The sequence below is a fragment of the Drosophila suzukii genome, chromosome X (genome assembly GCF_043229965.1).
Source record: "Drosophila suzukii chromosome X, CBGP_Dsuzu_IsoJpt1.0, whole genome shotgun sequence".
Classification (NCBI taxonomy): Eukaryota; Metazoa; Arthropoda; class Insecta; order Diptera; family Drosophilidae; genus Drosophila; species Drosophila suzukii.
Window position 1 is genome coordinate 3,266,046 of NC_092084.1, and position 25,244 is coordinate 3,291,289.

Consider the following 25,244-nt stretch of genomic DNA (forward strand, 5'->3'; position numbering starts at 1 on the left):
TGTAATCACCATTAATATGTATAACCATGAAAACCATAATATGGTTGGTTCAAGTAATATCTATGCACAAATCACTATAGTTTTGGAATCACTTTTAAGTGCATGTTAAGGTGTCTAAAAGTATGCAACAACAAATGTTAATCCCAGAAGCTTTATGAATTCATTTAGAAAGACGACAGTTTTTATTTACTTTATACTTTTAGAGACCCTAAATAAGATTGAAAAGTGATTTCAAATCGCTAGTGATTTGTGTGTCACCCCCAAATCGTTAGATATTTGAAATACATGTTAAAAGATCATAACATCATTTTTGACACCTTTAAACGTTTTATCAAATCTCAAGAGATTCCAGTGAGTCAAAATCTCCAAAAATGTCTGTCCTTTGAAATAAGTGAAATGTATCCCACTTTTGGGTAATTTTTAATAAGGTTTCATTTTAACTCTGTGGAGATTTTACTTCAAACCTCCAGATGTTTTATTGGCCCCCCAAATGCTAGGTCTAGCTACCATTTTCCCCTCCAAAAACGGCCAGATCTGGCGGGTATATAGCCGAAGGCTAAGCTCTGGCGGGCGATTTTCCGAGTCCCTGGCACGAAGCCGATTTAAAAGCGCTTCAGTTTCAGTTTCAGTCGAGCAACGCAACTCGAACGCAACGGTACATGAACGGCGGACGGCTAGCGAACTCAGTGTCCCGTCGACAACAACTCTCTCCAAACACCGACTGCAGTTTAATTAAATAAACACTACCATTTATTTTTTTTCAAGTTGAATACATCGAAGTAACAGTTGCATATAATACCATTTTTCAAAGCCCCCCAAGTAGTGCTAAAAATCCCCGAAAAATCAGCAGCCGCATTTTGAAGTTACGTCAAAAGGAGTCGCGCAAGAGGAAGAGCCAACGGAGAGGAGAAAGGTGGAGGAGAGAGAGAGCCAAAAATAAAGAAAGAAAATAACAACAAAGCAGACGCACGCGACAGGAGTAACTGTAAATGTGAAAGGATAAAATAGGAGAAAGTAGAAATCAGCAAAGGAACTTTTATTTTTTTTTGGCGCGTCGTCGCCGTCTGCTTTTTGTTTTTATTATTTTTTCTCTCTGTGCCTGTGCCCTTGTTGATTGCTTTTCAGCCGGCTTTGGCCAAAAGGGAGGGAACGATAAAGCGAGGAGGAGGCAGAGGCGACGGAACACCCACGACGGCTTATGTAAAGCGTGCTTAAAGCGTGCTATGGAAGCATGTCGTCCACTTCCAGCTCCGTGCTAGCGTTGTCATCGTTTAATCTATTATTTTTCACCCAAGGTAAGCACTTGACACTTTACATAACTCCCCCATTTCTGGGGTCCGATTGCCCGATTGGGATTAATGCGTGTCCAGTTTGGAGTCCAGTCGGGATGTAACCAGAGGGTGTCACAAATTTTGGTCGAGTTTTCTGCTTTATGTGGGGAATTTTGATGGGTTTCCGGGGACCTCTGAAAAGCATGGGAAATTATGTTAAAACATTGTTGCTGATTCGGGTAAATTAGGAGGTCCATTTGCCAAGTTAAATGAGAGGGTACTGTGTCCCACTTGAATCTGCAACTACGCTTTTCGTCTGATTTTTTTATAAGTGACCACTTGAATGGAAACAAGAACGTAATTTTATTATGGTTAAAATTTAAAAGGAAAGAAATTGGTTTTTGTAATATTTATTTTTTTTAGGGTGCCACAAAACAAGGGTTTTTTTAAAATCTCTTAAAATGCGCCTAAAAGTATGCAGTGAAAATATATTGCAGTGCATAAAGGATATATCTTTTTGATATTTCGTATTAATTATTTTGTTGCATACTCTTAAGCCCATTTTGAGTGATTTCAAGACCTTAGTGATTTGAAAGATTTTCTATATAAATCTTAGGAAGAAACATAAAGAATTCTGTGCACCTAATGTTTGAGCAACTCTATTATTTCCATCCTTTTCACTCGGATTCTTTTTGTTATTTCCGCAGTTGTTTAATTTTCCGTTTATATGCCATGAATCTGCGCTCAGATTGCGCCACCCACAGTCGCACAAGATAATAGATCTCAGTCAGAGTGCCCTAAGCCTGGGCTCAATCAGAATCTAACAATCCGACCTCCAGGGGCCCCCACATAAATCCCAACCCGTTTAAAGAGCCACCAAAGCGGCCTGACCAACTTGATTTGCATGCAAATTGCGTATAAGTCCTTGAATTGTTGCTGCAACAGCGAAACCTCAGCCAGGAGTTAACCTCCTCCTCCAAAAAGAACAGAAAAAGCAGTGGGTGGAGAGGCAGTTGACTTGGCCAAACTCATTATTTGGTAATAGCCGTCGTCGCTAAAAATATTTGCTTTTAATTAAAACAAAAGGCGGTAACACACAGCAGAGCTGTTTGCCAAGATAAAACTTTTGCAGCTGTTCATTTTGGACAAATTGATTTTTTCTGGACTTAATTGAGGGACAAAGTGTGGCTGGCAAATTGGAAAGAAACTTTTTGGCAAATTAAAGAGCCGACGGGAAGATCGGGTAGATAGAAGCGCAGTCAAGGACGCGTCGCCAAGAATTTCCCCTCCAATCAAAATTGAGTTCCCACTTTTGTTGACCCAACACTGCGGTTTCAGCACTTCGACACCACACAGAAAATGAAAACACATGCAACAAGGGCTCTGACACTATTTTTAGGCTCTTGCCACCCGGGCCACAAGGTGCAATTAGAAGAGGGGTCTAGACTTTGGGACATCCACGGAGTTGTGAATGCCCTATCTAAAGGTTTTTCAATATATCTGGGAACTAAATAAAACTTTACATTCATGAATGATCAGTACCTAAAAGTGGAGAAGTTTTTAGGGTGCGCCACAGAAATCTGAAGGCTTGAAATATATTGCAAGGGTGTCCAGAAGTATGCTTTGAAAAATATAAGGTCTACTTTTGGCAACTTTCCAGTGGAATTGCGGGTGTGATGTATAACATTGCATACTTTTAAACACCGTTATAAGTGATTTGAGCCTCCTTAAATTAATAAGTTCTTACAATACTTCAAAGTATTTTTCCATAAACATAATACCTTAGTTCTGTTGTCAATGGAAGAATATAACTAATATTCTTGAGCATTAAGTTAAAGAATAATATTTTTATTAGCTTTTTCAATATCCCTTCTCCTTTATGGCAAAGGGTATTTGAAGACAATGGCTGTGGTTTGTTGGGGGCAGGTTTTCAATGTCAATACCAAAAAAAAAGACGAGTGCAACACACCCACAACCAAACGGGCACCCACACTTGTTTACTTATTGGGACGTGTGTGAATTTAAATTTGCATTGATTTTCCGCCTGGTTAGTTGATTCAAAAAGCCATTAGGAGGGGCAGACATATTTGATTATTTTTGTTTGCACCCGATTTTAATTGCTCACACAGCGCACAAAACACCCACACACATAAAACCCTTCGAAATAGGCAATAGAAAAATGCATTTTGCAATTATGCCAACCGAATGGAACCAGAAATACCAGGCAACAACAACAAGAGGAACAGGTTCAACAAGTGGGCGGGGTCGTCAATGGGCGGGGACATCATTACGGAGAAAGTCCTGTCCCCTCGCCCCCCGCTTAACCCCATTTCCCCCTTCATCTGCCATCTGTTTTCTCCTGGAAAGCAAATAAAGTGCGAAATGAGAATTGCCATAGGACGGTCACCGTGGTTCGAACTCTTTATAAGAAAGGGAATTGATTAAACAGAATCAGAAAAATGTTAGCTTCTGAGTAATGTCACTCCTGATATGTGGTTGTGTATCCAAGAAAAAGTTCGCAAATATTGCTACATTTAAATATTTTTAGTATTAAAAAACATTTGATGAATATTTTATTTAACTCTTATCATTAATCACAATAATTAAATCAAATTACAAAAGGATATGTTGTGATTAAAATTGAATAATATACTCATTTATTATTTGTATTTTAAGTACTTTTTTGAACATATTTTTAGTCCCTTATAAGTAGATTTTTTTCCATTCAAATAAGCAAGACACCATATGGCAATAAACTTTAACATGGCAATGCATTTGGAGAGGCGAAAGTGAAATGGAAGTGGGGAAAATTTGGCTCTATCCTCGGGACGGTAGAAACAGCTATAAGCCATGCCAAATAGATTCCATGATCTACCCATTCTGAGGCGGATTTAAATGCCAATCGATTGGGAATGTAATAACGAGCTCAACGAGGTATCACATTCGTAATTCTGACCTTCTGTCGAAGCTTGACGACCAAAATACTGCGTTTTTGTGTGCAAAAATATGGAGTATTATTTTTAGTTCTTTTTAAGCGGTTTTTAGGTCGTAATTTAGTCAAATCAAGGCGCATAACAAATAGACCGCCTGTTATGAGCAGCTAACAACCAAGGCTATCAATCCCTATCACTTTTCGGGAAATTTATTTTTTGACGAATTTTCGCATTTTTTGAAAGGGGTTGTATCATCTTTTTTTTCGAAAATTTTTCAAAAATTAAATTTTTCAGATTTAAATGCCAATCGATTGGGAATTTAATTACGAGCTCAACGAGGTATCACATTCGTTATTCTGATCTCCTGTCGAAGTTTGACGACCAAAATACTGCGTTTTTTTGTGCAAAAATAGGGAGTATTATTTTTTGACGAAAAATACGTTATTTTTAAGCCGTTTTTATAACGTAATTTAGTCAAATTGGGGCGCACAACAAAAAGACCGACTGTTATGAGCAGCTAACAACCAAGGCTATCAATCCATATCACAAATCGGGAAATTTATTTTTTGACCCATTTTCGCATTTTTTGTAAGGGGTTGTATAACCTTTTTTTTCGAAAAATTTTCAAAAATTGAATTTTTTTGGATTTAAATGCCAATCGGTTGGGAATTTAATTACGAGCTCAACGAGGTATCACATTCTCTAATCTGACTTCATTTCGCAATTTGACGACCAAAATACTGATTTTTTTGTGCAAAAAATAGGGAGTAATATTTTTTGCCGAAAAATACGTTATTTTTAAGCCGTTTTTAGGTTGTAATTTGGTCAAATCGAGGCGCATTACAAAAAGATCGCCTGTTATGAGCAGCTAACAACCAAGGCTATCGATCCCTATTATTTTTCGGGAAATTTGTTTTTTGACGAATTTTCGCATTTTTTGCAATCGATTAGGAATTTAATTACGAGCTCAATATTTTACTTTCAAGGCCTTCTAAAATCTTATAACATAAAAATACAACTTGTATTATCCTTAGACCCTTAAACTCCATCTCGCCCGCTTTTCAGCCACTGTGCTGTGTGGAAAGCCACAAAGTTGAGCCACAGGCTGGATTAGCTCTCGTCGTGACCTCGTGGCCCGTTGGCATGCAAAATGCAACTAATTATGAATTTTAATTAATTCTGGCATTTTATTTTGTTTGCTGCTGCTCTGCAGCATTTCTGCCCGTGGGCAATAATAATAATAAAGTGACTCGGGGAATTGCAGAGAAAGTCTTCAGCATTTTCCGCCTCCTTTTTCTCGTAGACTTTTCCTCGGCTCTTGGTCAAGAGAATATGCATATAAAACGAGCTGGAAATAAAAGTAAAATGGGGGGAAAAACAAGAACATTGAATGACTCTTTTGTTCGGTTTTCGGTTTGGGCTCTCCCCTGTCCCCCAGTCAAGTGTCTGCCTTTCAGTTGTTTCTGTCGTTTGATTGGGCCGTATTCGGGGCAATTTGGCCATGGGAGATTGCATTTCACTTTGACCGTTGAAGAATGCCACGTGCACCAAGGAAATGTTTTTATTTTTGAATGCACACTTTTTCAAGGCATTCAGTGGAATGTAAAGACTTTAGAAATGCATCTCGGTTCGGTGGTTCCTAGCATGGAATTTCACCAGCCGCAGTTCCTTAGCAGAAACTTATTGGAAAAGGTTTATTGGCGTTTTGTCCAGGAAATAGTGGCATTTGCATTATTGAAAAAGAAGTCTCAAAGTATGCAACATTTTTTTAAAACGGAAATACTGCATACTTTTAGACACCTCTACAATTGATTTTAAGATCGTAATAATTTATGTGCTAATTTTATTTTCCAATAAATTCCCTTTTATCGATTGTGTGCCTTTACTCGCCCAGCAAGTTTCCCCCTTTCATTTGTTTTGTTTTCTATGGTGCTTTGTTGGGCCATATATTTTATTATTTTGTTGTGCCAGCAGAATAATCGCATAGTCTGCTTTTGAGGGCAACAGCTGCATCTGACATTTGTGCCCCTATCTTAGCCCCGAAGCCCCTATGCTTAACCCCTGTTGTGCGCACTTATGCCTGAAAGCTTTATGAAATTCCAATTTAATGGTCTTGTGGCTTAAACTGCATTTTGTCCATTTCTCCTTTACCCTTTTTTCCCCCATTTGTTGTCGCTTCTGGGGAATCGATGGACATTCTGTGGTCGTTCTAAGCCAAATGCATTATTTAGCTCCATAAAAATGTCAGGGTTGTCGTATAAGTACACAGAAAACAAGATATACGGCCATCGTAAGCTACTTAAATAAAATAACGTCGAAAAACAAACTCAAATACCGATATATTGCGTGTGTTTAACTGATTAGAATTGTTATAAAACATTTAACATGATTTGAAACTTATAAATTTTGAGGAAATGTTATTAAACATTTATAAAATCATAGTTTAATCAACAAAAATCGACTTAGTAAAAAAATGTATAGGCTATTATGTTATGTTTTGTAAAAATATTGTATACTGTTTTTGGTGATATTTTCTCTCCGTATAGCTAAATGTATTCCCACACATAATGTTGTTGTTTGTTTGGCTCATGTGTTGAGGGGTCTTGAGGAGGGTTTTTGGGCATTTGCCGGTGACACGAAATGCAATCGACACTCGCTGGGGGAGTCATAAATATTGCAGCACTCAATTCCACTCAAAACTGACAGAGCCAAGTTGCCGGGGTTCCCAGGATAGTGTTTTCCAGGACAGGATTGCGGGCTCTTCTCTTCATTAACCGAAGTGAAATCATTCGAAATGGCATCTATTCCATTATTCAACAGTCACGCACCCATGTTTACTGTTCCATAATTAAATTATTTACACACAGAAATGCGAGCAAGATTAATGCTAGTTGATCAGTTGATTATGCAAATCGAATAAGTTGACGAGCAATGAAATTAACAACAACTAACTCAAATAATATTTAATTAATTTTTGCGGACAAGAGGGAATATTTAGAGAGTTTGCCAATTTGGGAAAAAATATGACGCTTAAATTTAATCCTCAAACATTTCAAAATTATATTGTCTTTAATTTACATTTATTTTAAATTATTTTTTAAAGTGATTTAATGACTAAAATATTAGGCCCAACCATTAAATACCACTACACTATCACAGAAAGTATTGTATAAATACATTAATTCTTAAAGCTGTAAACCGGCAATGAAAAAGGTACAAATGTAAATATTTAAATACGTTTTAAATGCACTGTTAATTGAGGTAGAAAATTTGATGTGCAAATAAATGAGATCCGGTTAAATGAAATAATTTCCTTCGTTTGATGCCTGTCAGCCTGAAGGATTCTCCCGGCCTTTGAAGTGGGCAATATTTTTCAATTTAAAATCAGAAGCCGACTTACATACCTGGACGAGGATACATTTCAAGAGGACCCCGACTTCTGCTCAGATACCCAAGTGGGTGCTTGAAAAGTTTGCCCCACCGGCGACCTTTGAACCCTTCCATTGGCCATCCCTTCGCATTCGATCTCCCAGCTGGGTGCCATCAGCAAAACTTTATTTCGCCGCTTGTTGCTTCAATCGCCGAACTGAGGGGCACATCCGAGGATATAGCACGTGTAGGGACGATAAAGGATATAGTCGGGACCGCAAATTATGCAAAATGGCAGCAGCAGGCAAACAGGAACGTGCTGCGAGTAGGGGGAAAAACACAGGGGAAACTCCCCAAACTAAAGACATTCAAGATTAAATTCTTCGTTGGAGGAAAGTTTTTAAGTTTTAAAGATACATTTATAACTATACACTTTCGGAAGAATTTAAATTATCCCAAACTCTTTTACCTGTATTCATTTTAATTACATTACTTGTTGTTAGCTCAAAAAACAAGTTTGAATTACACACAAGAACCTGAAATTAAATCTCCTTATGAAAATTCGCCTTAAGGATCCATTACTGTACTCAGCCGTTCCCCTAGTTTGGCACAAATCGGGGCGAGTGCCTAAATAATTAATTACAGAAAAGCGCAGTTCCATGAAAAGCGCGCTGAAGTGGTGTTGTGGTTGCTTTGGGGTGGCCATCGTGGGAATAAAAATAAATGGGGGAAAAATAAAAAAGGAAAAGAAAACGAAAGGGGCTGGGAAAAACCATCACAAGTCCTTCACTTCTCACCGTGTTAAACCAATTGGCAAACATTTTTATTTTATTACATTTCAGTTGCATTTTCTGTTGCCCTCTGCTTTTTAACACCCAACCCCCCTCATTTTCCGCTCTTTCCGGGGAAATTCCTCCGCACCAGCCAATCAGTCGTCGGGGTAAATAGTTGGTAACTAGGGGTTCCGCATCCGGTTAATAAACAAAAGGTGTCGCCCGCCCGTCTGTCCCCGGATTTATTTGCCCGGACTGCTATGCTTGTTTTGCCGTTGTGTCTCGGATTTTGTTTCTTGATGGCTGGATTGGGTTACGTTTATCGCTGGTTGGTTTCTGCTTGGGTTTTTCCAATGTGGTTTTTGTGGTCGCTTTCCATCGCTTGGGTGGCCTGCGTTTATGGCAAAATCAATGTAAGTCGCGTCTAAAAATAGGCAACTGGCCAAATCGCGTCACGGCCAAAGAGCCCTGGGGCGACCTAATTAAATCGCTCGACAATTGATGGTTTGCCCATCGACAAAGTGAATGATTGAACGACAGCCTGATTGAGTGACCTTGCACTGCGCCAAATTTAAAATAAAGGGTGTACGTACAAAGATTGATGGGGCATGCAAACATTTACTGACAATTTTTGGTTGACTTTTTGAGGAACGTATTGTTATATAAAGGTAACGTAGGTTTAGTTCCTAAGATGTTTTATACTTATACTCATTTTTATGGAATGGCCACTTTAACCATATACCGAAATCAAAGGTAGTACACAAATGCGTATCTGCGAACATTTAAGAATATTTGTTGAGATTCACATATTTCTTTATAAATATATCTATTGTATTTATTGGAATTCCATATAGATTTCAGGGTTGTCCCAGTATGTTTTTTGATGTCCACTAGTACTATTGCTATATCTGTTTCTCTGCGTGTAAATTTAGGCGTCTCAATTGGATTCGTGTTGAAATCAATTAACTGACGTCAGCAAGGGATGATGGTGCTGTGGGCGGATTTTCCAAGGGGTGGTGCATACTTTTCGGCAAGCAGCTTGTGCCTTACATAACCCCACATGGGGTGGGTTTTGTTTTTCAGCACCCACCCACTCCCCAAAACCCAAACATATAGAACCCCCCGGTGCAAACTTATTATGGCCATTTTGGCTTGTGCGAAACTTTATCAACATTATGGATGACTGACTGTCTTACATCTGCCCCAACTTGGACAAGGTTGAACCTTAAAATTGTTTCATATCTGGTTTTTTGGCTTTTCATATGTGTATGAGGAAATGTGTTTTTGGTAAATGTTTGTTTGCCTTGAGCTCGGAATTACCCACAAGAAATGGCCAACTTTAAAAAAGCAATCTCATTAAGTTCATGTAGCGGGAAAGTTTTCAGATTTCTGGCTTACAAGGAACGGACGATATATTATAGCCATAAAAGTTTAATCCATGTTAAGTGAGCCACTCAAGAAAATCGGAACATGGGAATATAATTTGGAAAGTTAAAGCTTGACGATGCTAACTTAAATAAATACATATACCAAAGAGAAAGTAAAATCGATTGCTTAATAAGGATCGAGGTTGGCTCATGAAATCTTGTGTATGTTATTTGTTTAAATGTTGGTTTTAATGTATATATTATTTTCTTTATTTAATTAATTTCGTTAGTTCTTCCTTAGAACCTTTTATGAATTCTTTTTGTTTAATATCGGCACCTTTGAACCCCACTTACTGATGGAACGCCATCTTTAACCCCTCCTCAAGCCGTGTTTCTAGGTGACTTTTGAAAGCCAGAAATAAAAATGAGGAATGGAATGACGTTGCTTTTGGTGTTTATTGTTGTTCTTGCTGCCTTTTGCTTTTTTTTGTTGTTTCCTGTCGAACGAGAATGAGAAGAAGAAGAAGCGGAAACAGGCAGCGTCATAAATATGTAAGCAGTGTGTGTATGACCTTCGCGTGTCGCAGCAACATTTTCAGAGTTTTCTGCATGCAGAAATACAGCAACGTTGTTAAATTGAGGAGCTTTTTTTCGCCCCCTGCTTTTTCTGTTTGCCTTTTTCCTTTTGGCAAGCAAATCATATTGCATGTTCCCACCGCTGACCTCTGACCCGATATATCACCCCAGCCCCCATGATTTATTAGAACATGGCCTACGGCCGTACGAGGGACACGAATTGCAGGAATATAACCAGGGCCTCCAGAATGAAGAAGAACATCTATATTGAAATGGGTAACGGATAATATGGGTAATAATATTTGTCTGCAAATGTAAATTTACCCCTGCCAAAGTCTGCAGGTTGAGGTGATAAATTCCACAGACATCGAACTGTATAGGATCCTGCATTATTTGAAGGGCGAATCCCTCGATTTGACTTCTATCTGAAGCTGTCTGTCCTGGTTGATCGTTGAGTTGCTCCTGCAAGTGTTTGGACTGTACGAAATGTTAAGAAAATCTTTAAAACTCCTTTTACTTACACCAAATGACTTATAAAGTTGTCTAAAAGTATGCAGCTATATATCTTGAGCACACTTAAACTATTTTGGCTTTCTGTGGCAATATACAATATGTAAAGCTGTATGTCTGTACTTTTAGACACTTTATACGTGGACCTTAATCCGTTTTGATTCCATTATAAACCCTCACCTTTGCAACACATCGTTGGCACGCAGCGCACATAGTCGAAATCTTGACGAGAGTGGGGAGCACTACGTACATGGTCTGGGCGAAGACAAACCAGTTGCCAGGCATTGCCTTCAGATATTCCACCATGAAGTACACATTGCAGATGATTATGCAGTCGCCCAGGCAAAGGATATTCAGCTGGAGCAACGAGAGGCCATAGAGACGCGACAGGGAACGCGACAATTTGGCCAGATGGGCATATTCGTACCTGAGAGTCTTGTAATCTGTGGCCCTGGTTACCACTCGGCGATGCAGTTGCTCCAGCTGGCCATCCAAACGGTGCACCATTAGCATCATTTGCAGATATCGAGCCCGAACTGCCTGAAGGCTAAAGGCATATTGCGTACTCTCCAGATACAGGCCGCCCACATTGTACTCAACTAAGATTAGGGTCAGGCCACATCCCACCAGCACTAGCTCCAGTATAAAATGTCTATATATAAAGGAATTGCCCCTGACCAGAGGCAGTTGCTCCAGCAGACGGCGAACCCGCTGACACTCGAACAGGGCCGTTAGGATAATCCATGAATGAACCATTTTGTAGGCCACATTTACGGACTGGATGGTTTTCACAAAGTACGAGGACAGGGGATCTCCGTTCGGAAGAGCACCCTTGAAATAATTCACTATTTCATTGGCCAGTTCAATTAGTATTATCACCAGGAAGGTACTGCCCAAAAGGCGGCCCAAACGATTGCCGCTCCAGCCGCAAACCAGGCCAAAAAGCTGGAAATAACCAGTTATACAGCGTTCCAGCCACAACGACATTGGGTCACCAACTGAGGAATTCAGGGTTCCCTTTATAAGGTTATTACTAGCTATGAAGATATCTTCCAATTAATCAAAGAGGAGGTGCTAGGAGATCTTATCGAGCGTGTTTAACGGGGTTGGTTTATCAGGGGGACGAGCGTATGCACTTGGTGACCCCGATTGCTTAAATTTAACAACGTTTTTCTCGCCTGCTGGGGACATCATTTAAAAAAGGTGACCCAAACCTGGAACTTGATGAGCTTAGTTGGGGAAGGGGTGACACTTAACAATGAGGATGTTTTTTGACAAGTTATGATATACTGGATATGGGGTGACCTTTATCTATTATATTTAAGCTTTGCTGTATTGATACCAACGTATATATCTTGTATATCATTACTTCAATCTATTTGCAGTGCTCACGGTACTCAGCTCTACGATCAAGTACAACGAATACGCGACGGACAAGGGCGGCAATGTGAGCATACCCTGCATAGCCCAGGGAAATATTATGTGGGTGAAAGAGCACGGCAACAACAGCACGATAATCCAGGTGAGCTGCTGGCGATATCGCTCTGAAGAGCATGCTCTATCCAATACCATATATCCTTTTCCCAAAGACTGGTCGTGTTTTGGTGCTGCGCAATGTGAGCACTACGGATGCGGGAATTTACGTATGCTTCGCCTCAGTGCCACGCCCATCGACAACAACAGCAATATCAGCAACTACCTCACCGCAAAGTCAGCAGGAGAAAGAAACGCATCCAGTGGTGGATGATGAGGGGGATGGTACCAGTAAGGAATCCCAAGGCGAGACCGAATCCCAGAAGGACTCCCAGCAGGAACCCCAAGTGGAGGAGGAAGTGGAGTACCAGGCCCAGCAGCGAACCAGGCTCACCGTTCGCACCGTTCCGGGTCCGGTTTCGCAGCTGTACTTCAAGGCCTCCACCATACTGGGCTTCCTCATCTGGCGCTTCAACAAGACCCAGTCCGGGGGCTATCCGGTGCGCAGCTTTACGGCGGAGTACCGCAATGTGTCCTACAAAACGCCGCCGGCCAATGCCAGTTTCGAGCATGCCTGGAGCAGGATGGATCCCATCAACATAGCCTTCAATGTGGTGAGTATTTCACGATTTTCTTGTAGTTAAACTAGAATACCCTGGAAAAAACCTAGTAAATTCATTAATTTCCTCGCTTGTTGCGATTTATTAAATATTACATGGAACAACTATAGTTAATTTATGGATTTTAAGCTTGTATTTTGCTTTGAATTTTATAAGGCCTTTATTGTATCCCTCACATGCATTTCTTACAGCGCCAAATGGAGGTCTATCGCCTGGCACCCAACACCACCTATGAGTTTCGGATATGGGCCAACAACGAGCTGGGCAGCGGCGAGGTGGTCACCACCAACGTGACCACGCTGCCGGAAACCAAGGAGGAGGGTGAGTCCGCCACCACCACTACTATCCATTCGAACCATAGAGATCTTAGGCTCTCCTAGGTTAGGCTAGGCTAGGTCCAATCCAGGTCTAGATTATGTTGACTATGACTACTATTTCCGTACAACTTTGATATTCTACTTTAAATGTGTAAACTGTAATTTTAAACGGTAGTTTATCATTCCTAATTTCCAATTGGTGTCAACCTCTTTATATTAAGGACCATGAGATGGGATTGCAATCGAAATAATATAATATATATATATATATTACAAAATATTATATTTCAATATGATATATTATATAATATTATATTTTAATATTATACACAAAATACTTTTGAAAAACCCTACAAACTCATTGCAATCGCAAACGTGGTCACTACTTTAGTAACTTGATTGGTAGCCAGCATTATCGACTAACTCTAAACTAAGTGTAAACGTATAGCTCATTGTTTAGTATATTCGATTTGTATTTTTGGTAATTTTCGTTGTCCATCTATCTACTCTTCTCTCCCCTCTCTCTCTCTCTCTTGTGTGTGCGTGTCTCTGTCTCTGTCACACCCGGTCCAGATCTCATACGCCTTATAAAACCCGACCTAGACAATTTCGACCCACGCATTTGGATAGTGGCCGTCAGCATAGTGCTCGGAACCCTTGTGATATTAGCGATCGGACTCTGCATTGTGCTCTCCAAGGAGTGCTATCAGTCGGCGCAAATGGGTACAGAATAAGTCGATCAACTCCAGCTTTAGCTCCAAAAAACTCCAACTCCAACTCCAAAATATCCCCAGTTTTGAACAAAAAATTGAAAACAGCAAACAATCCCTGAGATAACCAGCAACAAAGCTCACCCGTTTTGTTTTTATTTTAAAGGTCTTTTCTTTTTACATTTGGCTTTTTATTTGAACTCACTGATTATTTTTACCTTGCATTGTTCAGTTTGGTTATGGCTATATTATATTGATGTTAATTGGTGTCGTTGTTGTTGTTGTCGTTAATGCCACATTGCTGTTGTTGTTGCCGCTGCTATTGTTAATATATTTAATAAATCCCATACTGTGTTGTTTAACCGCATTTAGATTTTATGTTCGCCAGCCGGACGCGAATTGTTTGCTTTGTCGTTGGATGTTGTTTATATAAACCAATATATGTTTAAGTTCCCATATAATAAATACGAAATAATATGTGTACATAGCCTTAGTGCGGCTCCTGTGACCTGTAAATATAATTTTGCATACAACATGCATACGAAAATGTATTTGTTGCGAAAAGCTCAGTTCAGATGAATCAAATATTTATTCAAGACAAATTTACTAGCTTATTTGTCTTTCATTTTTTAATAGACACCTATTATAAGGCGGTTTTAATCATTTTTCATCTAATAATTACAATAATGTTTAAAGTAACGTAGGTTTTTTTAGAAACTAAATGTTGTAGGCATTAAATAATTTTCTTTAGGAGAATCACATATTCATAAAACAAAGTAGAACAAGGCAGCTATAATTATACAATATATATGAAAATCCATGTTGCTTACGTTAAGTGTAAAATCTCACTTTTCATTTTAATCTTTAAAATATTTTGAGCCGCAGGACCCACTCCCCCATTTATTCAACCAAAAATCCCCTTTGTAGAGCCTAGCCTTAAGTAATATAAAGTGTAATTTCCGCTATGATAAAACAATTAAAAAACCAAACCAGTCCTAGACCAAAAAAAAGAGGAAAAGCTTTAAGCACTTAAACTGTGATAGCCTGCACTTGTAGCCAAAAATCAATCAATCAATGGAAACGAAATCGAAGCAAAAACCGTCTAGAGGTCTCAGCCAATTTTAAGCTTTAGCTGCAACAAGCAAACCAAATGATATTGCTAAATAAATATTGTAAATTGCCTAGACCAAAGATAAACGCTTTATCAATGTTGTAACCGTGTATGTACTTTACCGAATATTACTGTGTTACTTGCATTTGCAACGATAAAACCCATAAAAGCACGACTATTAAATGTTTTGAAAACCCAACAGAGTGGATTGTATGAAATGTTCCGTTGAGACTTGATTTAGTTTTGTTTTGAGAACACTTGAGCTTGGATTTCAATAGAAAATGCACACAAACACACACAGAAAGACACAAGATAGAACACATATACTATATACACGCATATGCAACTGTGCTCAAAATAATAATAATATTTATTGCTAGGACAAAAGAACAGTTTTAAAAATAACATATAAAAAAAATGTTTTTCAATTTGATTGAAATTAAAAAAATGGTAAATTATAGATACCTATTATTTTGTACACAGCTGTAGATACATTTATTTAGCGAGACAAAGTTGCTGCTTGCATTACGCATACGCCCCGTGCGACGCTTGGGGGCTAGAGTGCCGCATTTTTCGAGTGTCACTTGGCTGAAGCGCCGCCTGTAAATATTTGTGTTAAGCTGTTGCACACTTACACTCAGAAAAAAACAAAGAAACACCCCAAAACACACACTCACTTACCCACACACAAACAATAATAAAACCCTAGAAAAAAGGTAACGTACAGAACAATTACCTAAAATATGCCTAATAAATGTGTGTTCTTCTCTCTCTCTTCCTCTTGTTCTCTCTATCTCTTCCTCTCTTTCAATGCGATCGACATAATGCGATTGTATTGATATAATATAATTTCTAATTAATGTTTACCTATTTTTTAAACCCCCCCCTTTGGCCTAAAGAACTGCAAGACGGTTGGGACAGCATTGAGCTTATACCGAACATAATACTTAATCCCGGTTTCAGCGAGTCGGATGGCGGTCAGGGTCAGCAGGGTGGTGGGGGTGGTGCTGGTGGTGCAGATGGGCAGGATGATCCGGATGAGGGGGACGAGGACGATGTGGCCATGCCCTTTCCGCGCACCATCATCTTTGGCCAGCACCATCGGACGCCTCCACCGCCACGCCTGCATCTGCCGCCGCAGAAGCACCACCAGCACCACCACCAGTATCTCCACCAGCAGCACCACCGGCGGCAGGACGAGAACGACGACGACGACTACGAGGAGGAGCACGAGCCCACCATGGAGCGGTTCAAGCGCAAAGTTTCCGTCTTCTTCACCGGACCCACCATCAAGCGCATTTGAGACGTATTTGAGTACAAACACTGGTCACCTAGGTTGTTGCATTGCGGTTTGATAATTGGATAGTTGGGATCCAGATCCAGATCCAGATCCAGATCCAGATCCAGATCCAGATCCAGATCCAGATCCAAATCCAGATCCACTGACGCATAGAGCTTATCGATCGAAACTTTCGTTTTCATTTCGGTTTCTCCTGTCTAAGCTTGAAAAATGAAATATCCAACAAAACCCACTATAGAGCGAAATACCATCCCCTTGATTTATTGCTCATCGTTATGCTTCTCCCCCGGATCACAACTATATAGTATATATATACACGTATTATAAATATAAACCAAAACAAATATATTGCTGTGATACAAATTCAATTGAACGGACATTGTAAGGATTTACCATAAAGCACACGAAACACCAATCCAGTTATTAGCCCTCATGTATTTGCTGAAGCTCGTAGATGCATCATACCCACATTGGATTTTGCCTAGTTCAACACGCTATCTGAGTTACAGCAACTGGATAACACGGATCCAGATATAAACGATATCGCTTAGAGCCATGTTAACAAAACACATGAAAGAGATCTGGTACCAAGTGCTAAATAAATTATATATACCCAGAAATGGTCCGTTTGTCTGAAAATGATCAATAAAAATACTAGATCTTACGTTTCCTTAAGAATATTTACAAATGGTTTTAAAAACCAATTCAAAGTAAAACACGTTTCTTGTACACATAGTCGATAGTAACAGATCTCCAATAGTCCAGACCCCCGACTATATCGTTCCAAACTTGTCTTGCTTTTGATTATGTTTTTAAGATTTAACAAACTGTGAAACAATTTTATAATTGAGCAAATATTTTGCACTGTAGAGCGCACCAAACGATCTATATATAGATATATAAATATATTAAAAACCGATGAAAAACGTTTGATAAACATTTTAAATAAACGGCAAAATGCCTTGTGCTTTAGTTCGGCCTCAAAGCTAATTAACTTGAATATGATATGATATAGGAATATTTATGAACGTAGTTAAAGTACCCGGGAAACCAAATATTCAAAACGAAATAAATAAAGAAAAACTGCTTCCACTCACAGAAAACAAAATTGAAACAATGAAATTGTTATAAAAGATAAATCAAAACTAATTTTAAACAAGCGAATAATGTGTATATACCGATGCAAAATATATATATAGAGAAGAATGTACACACATGTGAGGGATGTACATAGAGATAGCGAGTGGGTATCTTAAGAAAGACTGTAGTTAATGTTTAAGACACTTTGGCCTGCGCTTATACCAATTTTTTGGGGCCCAACTTGGCCCGCCTGTTTTGGTTCGAAACATTTTTTGCATTGATCTGCTAGAGCTGCAAACAAGTATATATAGAAATAATATTTCTAACAATTCGGAATGTGCACTTAACTAAACCGTGAACTAAAAAGAAGACACGAAACTCAAGAAAAACACGAAATAAATAAAGCAAAAGTCTCTCGCCTAAGCCCAGATCCTAAGGTCTTGGCTGTACTTCTAATTGTTATTGCTTCAGGTTGAGGTTTATTGTTATTGCGCCAGCCTCCCGTCAGCGAAATCGCTCCCTAATCACTCTAAAGAAATTATTTTCTAATTTAAGGCTAAGCCATCGGTGAAGAAGCTTAGACCTCAACACCACAAAAAACACAGACAACAATAAAATAAATCTAAGTTTACAAAAACAATTGATGATCTTTGTCTTTGGAATTATATTATATTATGTCATAGCATAGGCTTATTTAAGTTTTTAAATTTCTAAATGTTAAACCATATTTTTTAGGTTAGCTTTAAGTTCCAGAATGTTTTATATGGTACCATGCAATATTAGTTGAGGATTTTACATTATTTTGTTTTTTTGTGGCTGTTATTATTCTACTTATTAAATAATTTTGTTTATACTAAAAAAATGTTAGATAGATTAAAGTTTTACCCCGAAATTACTAAGTTAATGAGTTACATTTTTAAAGGTTTTGGTTACGTTGTTGTAAAGATCTTTAGTTTATTTAATATAGTCCTATTTAAAAACGTTTTAGGATGTTCCAATAATATTTTGTTTGTGGGCGTATACTAACTTGGGGTATGTTAATTAAAATGTTGACAGGATCAAAGATAAAAGCTCCGAAAACACTAGGTTAAAGAGCTGTATTTATATGCCTTTGGGCCCTATATTCTTGGGATCCTTAGATCACCCTCTGCCCAAAATGACTAGAAACTCAATAGTTATTTTTAAGCTCTTTATCAAGCGTTTATTTGCTGAATTTCGCGATCTGCTCGTTACATAGTTGAGTAATCTCAAGAAAGGGCCAATTTGGGTTCAACTTAGGGACTACAGTGTGTGTGGTTGGGTGGTTGTTGGGTTGGTTGGTTGTTGCCATTCCAGATTCCAGATGCCGTGCTCCAGAGCTAGAACTCCCTACTGGTAGTCCTTGCTGTCCTGGTTGGTGTTCCACGCCTGGTGGACACCGTGGTAGCTGGTCTGCTTCTGGGCGGGAGCGTTGCGACCGAAGGGGCTCTTGGGGTTCACCTGGAGGATGTAGTCGCCCTCCAGATCGTGGGCAGTGTCGATGCCCATGTAGGCCCGCTTGCCGAAGCCATCGTTCTGCTTGTACTGCTGCAGGGAGTTGGCCGGGACAGCGGGGAAGCTCCTCTCGTTGCCAGGACGCACTGACTCGGCGAAGTAGCGGGTGGCGCGCATGGCGGCCTCGATCACGTTGCTGGCACCGGGCACTCCGGCGGCGGGTCCATTGGGATAGAAGTCAACGTCGCCGGAACGGATGGGGGTGCCCATGCCGTAGACGGAGGTGTGGATGGCGTCGACGAACTCGGCATCACCGCGGGCCAGTCCGGTCAGCGTGTTCTTGCTCTTGGCCACGATCTTGGAGGGGTCCAGACCGGTGACGCGGGGCAGCTTGTGTCCAGTGAGGCGGGTGAACTCCTGGGCAGCGGCGCCGGCCACATGGGCACCGACATTCTGGCCAATCAGGTGGATGGTGTCGAAGGGCATGTCCAACTCGTTAACCATCTGGACGATCCACTTGCCGATCTTGGCGCCGGTCTTCTCGATGTCGAGCATGGCATAACGCTGGTAGTTGTTCAGCTTGGAGCCGAGGTCGATCACGATGATGTTGCCGCTCTGGGTGCGGGCGTTCTTCACCTCCTCGCTGGAGTCCTCCTCGCTGCTGGTCCTCTGGGCCTTCTTCTGCTCGCCGCTCTGGTCCTGGTAGTCCTGGCTGCCCTGCTTGCCCTGCTGGCGCTGCTGCTGCAGGTTGTAGCGCTGGATGTAGGCCTGCACCAGCTTCCTGGTCGCCTTCTTCACGGTCTCGGTGGTCTGGGGCAGTCCGGTCACAATGATGGTCACCTCGTCCTCGCCAAAGTTCTGCCTCTGCTTCAGGCGCTGGATCATCTCGTTCAGGGGGGCAACGGTCTTCTCGCCATTCGGCTGGGGCACGTAGGCCTGGATGCCGCTGGGCACGTAGCTGGGCTCCACGTTGTGGTGGATCTGCGACAGGTGGTCTGCAGGGGATTAAACATTACGATTAATAATATTTGGAATGTTTCTAGAATGCTCGGGTATTCCCGCTGATTATTTTTTGTATTTTGAAATATTGTTTTTAAGAAGCATTTGAAAAAGTGTTGGAAGATGGTTGGTTTGTGCCCTATCCTCAGAATCGTAGTATTTTTTCAATTTTAGAAATCCAATGAATATATTTTTAGAAACTCAGCAACACTCACAGACTTGCTGCAGCAGCTCGGCGCCGCGCTCCAGGTTCATGTTCTCCAGACGCTCAATGGTGAGATCGTCGACGGCCGGAATGGCCTCCAGTTGGGATCCGGAGAGCCACTGTGAGGGCTTCAGGGCCTGGTTGACGGAGTTGTCCATGCGGCCATTGGGCTTGGCCAAGACGGCAACCGCCAGGCAAGCCAGCAGGCTCAGTACTCTCATGGGGTTCATGGTTCGGGTTCGGATTCGGGACTCGGTCCTGGGGATGTGACTTCAACACTGAGCGAGTTGAACTGACTTTTCCAATCCGCCGATGGCCGCTTATATAGCCCAATCTCCACCGGGCACTTTCCGATTTTCAGACTCTCTTTCCGCTGGGTCAGGCTTAATCGGGCGCTTCTGCTGAGTAAGGGTTTCTGGGGCCTGGGAATCGGATGGGTATATGCTATATGGCTAGCTGGAATAAGTCTATATTGTGCATACAAAGTAGCCCTGTACTTATACCTACAGCTGACCCCGCTGATGACTTAGCAGCACCTGCTGCCGCCTGATAATTTCAATTTGTAATCACTTTGTAGGCTCCGCTGATTGCAACTTTGTAGTATGCCTCCGGGTTTGGTTAAAAGTGCGTTAAATATCTATCAAATATTAGCATAAAACCAAGTATTTCCATACCCATTATATTGGTTTTTTCATTTTTTGTAATATATATTTTTTCATTTTCATTTTGCTAAATTTGTGCCCTTTACTTTTCCATTTCCAATTCAAGGCCAATGGCAGTTCATTGATTCCAGATTTTCGCCGCTGATACGAATAAAATGTTTTAGTTTCCAGGCGAAGTATACATATACATATAGTTAAAGATTTTATAATGGTCTTTAGAAATGTATTACAGAAGCACACGCTGATAGTTTTTTATATTTTATTTTATTATTTTAATTATATGTCTGCAAAACTATTCTTTGTTCTTAAGCCTCATTTTTTTATGAGAGACATGATTGAAATGTCTAAAGCTTGTTCTTTTTATAGTTCAAATGTTTATTTTATTTATTCGCTTGCTAAAGTGCTTATTATTTCAGCTTTTAATTACTTGGAAATTCAGTTTTATTCCCTCTTATTTTATTGCCTTATTCTAAATTTATTTATTTAGAATTGTCAATATTATGATTTCTTTTTAACTAAGTCATTGAAATTCGATCTTAAATAAACTTGATATGCAAACAAAGCATATTAATAATTAAATAAATAAATAATGAATTGTTGATTAGGCAGAATTAGACTTTCCGTTCTTTTAATATTATTATTTATTTTGACAAACAATAAATATTATTCTTGCGTGCTTTTGTTTTTAACGTTCATATTTTAATGATAGATGGGTTATATTTTGAACTTTTCATTAATAATATGCATTTTAGCAAGTCATTTTCTTTAATTAGTTGCACAATGCTTGTGCTAATAAAAATATAAAATTAAATAAAAAGGTTTAACCCTGTAAAATCTACAATATAAATTAGATACAAATCTATTCATCCACAAGTCGCATAAATGGCCAAGTGGTTTTTATACACAGAAGCCAAAGCTTGACCCCGTCATGAGTTCAAGACGTGCCCCCTGTGAGGCCCCCTTTATGCAGACCCCCTTTTGTTTATATTATGTAAGTGCTGGATAAATAAGTTTCCCAATAAAATAAGTATATGGGGGAACCGGCGAAAAGAGCTCGAAGTGTTGCAAAATCACTGACGCTGCCAATCAGTATTTGTGCTGATCTAGAAATCGGTTGCTGAAATCAATTGCTTCCGGCGCGTGCATTCTATATAGTCAGCACATATAGAAGCTATGTACTAGGTATCCCAGGGGGTATAAAAACCCATGGCATGGCGGCACTTGGCATGCAGTACAACTTGGTACGGTGTCTGAAGTAGTTGAGAACCCGAAAGCCACAATGAATCCTCTGCGCAGCCTTTGCGTCCTGGCCTGCCTCCTGGCAGTGGCCATGGGCAACCCCCAGACGGGCAACCGTTCCGGCCGCCGCTCCAACTCCCTGGACAATGTGGAGCAGCCCAGCAACTGGGTGAACCCGCGGGAAATCGAGGATCTGCCCTCGTTGAAGCAGGTCACCCTCAACAAGCTGCAGGAGATGAGCCTGGAGGAGGGCGCCACGCTGTTGGACAAGCTCTGTGAGTTCGCGGGTCCCTGAATCTATCGGAACACCTCATATAACACCCCCTTCTATTCCCCAGACCACCTGTCCCAGTTCAACCGTGTCTTCAGGCCCGAGTACACCCCCGAACCCAGCCAGATCAAGGGCTACATTGTCGGCGAGCGCGGCCAGAGGATCGAGTTCAACCTGAACACCCTCGTGGAGAAGGTGAAGCGCCAGCAGAAGTTCGGCGACGACGAGGTCACCATCTTCATCCAGGGCCTGCCCGAGACCAACGGCCAGGTGCAGAAGGCCACCAGGAAGCTGGTGAACGCCTACCAGCAGCGCTACAACCTCCAGCCCTACCCGACCACCGACTACTCCAGCGAGGATCAGCGCCAGAAGGGCTCCAGCGAGGAGCAGCAGCAGCAGCGCAGGAGGCAGAACGACGACCAGGAGGACTCCAAGACCGGTGACCTCATCGTGATCCAGCTGGGCGATGCCATCGAGGACTTTGAGCAGTATGCCACCCTGAACATCGAGCGCCTGGGCGAGATCATCGGCAACCGCCTGGTCGAGCTGACCAACACCGTGAACGTGCCCCAGGAGATCATCCACTTGATCGGCACCGGACCCGCTGCCCATGTGGCCGGAGTGGCTGGACGCCAGTACACTCGCCAGACGGGACACAAGTTGCGCCGCATCACCGCCCTGGACCCCTCCAAGATCTACGGCAAGCCGGAGCAGAGGCTGACCGGACTGGCCCGCGGCGATGCCGACTTCGTCGATGCCATCCACACCTCCGCCTACGGCATGGGCACCACCCTGCGGCTGGCCAACGTTGACTTCTTCCCCAACGGACCCTCGACCGGAGTGCCCGGCGCCGACAACGTGGTGGAGGCCTCCATGCGCGCCACCCGCTACTTCGCCGAGTCAGTGCGTCCCGGCAACGAGAGGAACTTCCCTGCCGTGGCCGCCAGCTCGTACCAGGAGTACAAGCAGAACAAGGGCTATGGCAAGCGCGGCTACATGGGCATCGCCACCGACTTCGATCTGCAGGGCGACTACATGCTCCAGGTGAACTCCAAGAGCCCCTTCGGCCGCAGCACTCCTGCCCAGAAGCAGCCTGGCTTCCACCAGGTCCACCAGGCCTGGCGCCAGTCCCCCTCCTCGTCGAGCCAGGGTTCCCGCCGTCAGTAGATCATCGACCAGTGATCCATAGATGACAACCAGATCGCACACCCCTCATGCGAGCGAACCACTCCAGCCCATCCTCATCCCGCGGATCCTTCTGCGAATAGCATCCACCATGTTTAGTTACGCTTCGTTTTTAGATGCACAATAAAAAACTGCAATTTATAAATATTCAAAAGAGTACTATTCGATTTGCTGAAGATAACCCAGTTTAATTCTTTCCCCCCTTCAACTGTAACTTTGTTTTTTAACTTTCAATAAAAGATCTTTGCATTTGTAAAATATTATAAAGAGATATAGTCAATTTTGTAAGTAAAGTCAGGTAAGTTCTTATTATAAAACCCCTTAAAAAGTTGATTTTAAATTTTGAAGATTTTTAAATACGGGTTAGTAAATCCATACTATAACTATTTAGGTGGCATATCCATTTTATACGTTTCCCAGAAAAGTCTGACAAAAAACTTATTCAATTTTGCACTATATAATTCAAATTTATTTTTAAAGAGTGCCATAAGCAAATTCTCATTCCCACCCCAATAAATCAGCCATGCTTTTGGATTACATGATATGTTTATTTGATAAAGAAAGCATATTATCCATTATGGTATATAGCGTACACACGCACAACCACACATATATGGCGCTATATATATGGGACGATGAACTACAGACAATATTTCTTGCTTACTACTGAGTTGGCAGGCGCAAAAAAAATTGGGTTGAGATATCACTAAGCTTAAATAAGAATAATTAACGTAGAATTTCAACTTCCATCGCTCTTGTTTTCAACCTCAGCAGAACTAATCACAAATTGGGAAAGAACATATACAACATGGTGTCTAAAAGGGGAATGGGCTTGGATTTTTGATCGATGCGAAGGGGAACATGATTTCGGATTTACAGGCTTAGGGGGCTTAGGGGCTGTGTTTTATCAGTCTAGTCCCGGCAGGGCTGATCCGAGGGCGACCAGGTGCACATCCCGCCGACGCCGTCGTAGGTGAGCCCCTTGGGACAGGTGTACTCCCATCCCACGATGCCGCCGGTCTCCTCGAACCTGGCGCAGGATATGAACTTCCTGCAGTTCAGGGGATGTGGGAAGTTGCCCTGCGCCCGGCACTCGATGATGCCCCGCCCGTGGACGATGACCTTGGGGTCGCCCTTGGCCGGCGAAATGCTTCCGCTGCGTCGCCTCTGGGCCACCTGGCTCTGGCCCAGGAACCCCTCCTCCAGGAGCTGACTGCTCGAGGTGGCCGTGAGCACGGCGCTCTTGGCCGGCGGGCGGCTGTAGACCTCGATGTACTTGTGCGGACGACGACGACTCTGCTGGCGGCGGGAAAGTGGAGGAGCCGAGTGTCCAGCCGGCGTGGATGGGCCCGAGGCGGGCGTGGTCAGGGGCGTGTCCGTCGTCGATTGCGGCCGACGCGGGCGTGGTATCAACTGGCGTCCTGCAAAACAATTGAATACGATTAGTTACAGAGCGAAAGAATTATTTACTAGACCAGGTTAAATTTCTGAAGCAAAAAATAGGGTTTTGGATTTATTACAAAAAAGGCCTTGCGAAAATTAGTCAAAACTTAAAATTTTCAGATGCCAATCGATTGTCGAGTTTCTTAATTTCGGACACCAGGCGAACATAAACGCTTAGCATGTATAAAAACGATCAGCTGATTAGCTTATTTCAAGCTTACTTAGAGATGCCTTAGTGATTTCTTCCTTTTGCCACGGCCTAAGCAAATACATAGGACGTAACTGTTACTTCATGCATATTGTGACAAGCTTGTGACAAGATCGTGACAAGATCGTGACAAACTCGTGAAACGGCCA

At 41.6% G+C, this 25,244-nt stretch overlaps 5 protein-coding genes across 5 annotated transcripts in view; 2 read left to right on the plus strand and 3 right to left on the minus strand.

Annotated features, from left to right (window-relative positions):
- The first annotated feature begins 622 nt into the window (after positions 1-622).
- LOC108015359 (uncharacterized) lies at positions 623-18,050 on the plus strand. The gene is made up of 6 exons (XM_017081771.4): positions 623-1,295; positions 12,185-12,321; positions 12,389-12,886; positions 13,084-13,213; positions 13,783-13,932; positions 15,930-18,050. Exons 1-6 carry the CDS (start codon positions 1,232-1,234, stop codon positions 16,331-16,333), a joined length of 1,383 nt encoding a protein of 460 aa, XP_016937260.3. The 5' UTR covers positions 623-1,231; the 3' UTR covers positions 16,334-18,050.
- Positions 10,350-12,189, minus strand: Gr9a (Gustatory receptor 9a). The gene is made up of 3 exons (XM_017081138.4): positions 10,980-12,189; positions 10,614-10,766; positions 10,350-10,551 (listed from the first exon to the last, which is right to left on the minus strand). Exons 1-3 carry the CDS (start codon positions 11,784-11,786, stop codon positions 10,486-10,488), a joined length of 1,026 nt encoding a protein of 341 aa, XP_016936627.1. The 5' UTR covers positions 11,787-12,189; the 3' UTR covers positions 10,350-10,485.
- A 535-nt stretch (positions 18,051-18,585) lies between the features above and the next one.
- On the minus strand, positions 18,586-20,392 carry Yp1 (Yolk protein 1). Its single transcript, XM_017081211.4, has 2 exons — positions 20,098-20,392; positions 18,586-19,878 (listed from the first exon to the last, which is right to left on the minus strand). The coding sequence occupies exons 1-2, from the start codon at positions 20,315-20,317 to the stop codon at positions 18,779-18,781; spliced, it is 1,320 nt and encodes a 439-aa protein (XP_016936700.1). The 5' UTR covers positions 20,318-20,392; the 3' UTR covers positions 18,586-18,778.
- A 1,567-nt stretch (positions 20,393-21,959) lies between these two features.
- On the plus strand, positions 21,960-23,598 carry Yp2 (Yolk protein 2). Its single transcript, XM_017081476.4, has 2 exons — positions 21,960-22,263; positions 22,327-23,598. The coding sequence occupies exons 1-2, from the start codon at positions 22,029-22,031 to the stop codon at positions 23,424-23,426; spliced, it is 1,335 nt and encodes a 444-aa protein (XP_016936965.3). The 5' UTR covers positions 21,960-22,028; the 3' UTR covers positions 23,427-23,598.
- Positions 23,599-23,971: 373 nt separating this feature from the next.
- Cht6 (Chitinase 6) overlaps positions 23,972-25,244 on the minus strand; it is a 38,529-nt gene continuing 37,256 nt past the window's right edge. Inside the window, 1 exon segment of the mRNA XM_070997695.1 lies at positions 23,972-24,865. Coding sequence (XP_070853796.1) covers positions 24,357-24,865 — 509 coding nt within the window. The 3' untranslated portion in view covers positions 23,972-24,356.

Excerpts from the sequence above, each read along its gene's own strand:
- LOC108015359 (XM_017081771.4), top strand. The coding sequence starts at position 1,232 with ATGTCGTCCACTTCCAGCTCCGTGCTAGCGTTGTCATCGTTTAATCTA. Across the intron at positions 12,322-12,388 it reads ACAACAGCACGATAATCCAG|ACTGGTCGTGTTTTGGTGCT; the intron begins GTGAGCTGCTGG and ends CTTTTCCCAAAG. Across the intron at positions 12,887-13,083 it reads TCAACATAGCCTTCAATGTG|CGCCAAATGGAGGTCTATCG; the intron begins GTGAGTATTTCA and ends CATTTCTTACAG.
- Gr9a (XM_017081138.4), bottom strand. The coding sequence starts at position 11,786 with ATGTCGTTGTGGCTGGAACGCTGTATAACTGGTTATTTCCAGCTTTTT. Across the intron at positions 10,767-10,979 it reads GCCAACGATGTGTTGCAAAG|TCCAAACACTTGCAGGAGCA; the intron begins GTGAGGGTTTAT and ends CATTTCGTACAG. Across the intron at positions 10,552-10,613 it reads ACCTGCAGACTTTGGCAGGG|ATGTTCTTCTTCATTCTGGA; the intron begins GTAAATTTACAT and ends ATTTCAATATAG.
- Yp1 (XM_017081211.4), bottom strand. The coding sequence starts at position 20,317 with ATGAACCCCATGAGAGTACTGAGCCTGCTGGCTTGCCTGGCGGTTGCC. Across the intron at positions 19,879-20,097 it reads CGAGCTGCTGCAGCAAGTCT|ACCACCTGTCGCAGATCCAC; the intron begins GTGAGTGTTGCT and ends AATCCCCTGCAG.
- Yp2 (XM_017081476.4), top strand. The coding sequence starts at position 22,029 with ATGAATCCTCTGCGCAGCCTTTGCGTCCTGGCCTGCCTCCTGGCAGTG. Across the intron at positions 22,264-22,326 it reads CACGCTGTTGGACAAGCTCT|ACCACCTGTCCCAGTTCAAC; the intron begins GTGAGTTCGCGG and ends TCTATTCCCCAG.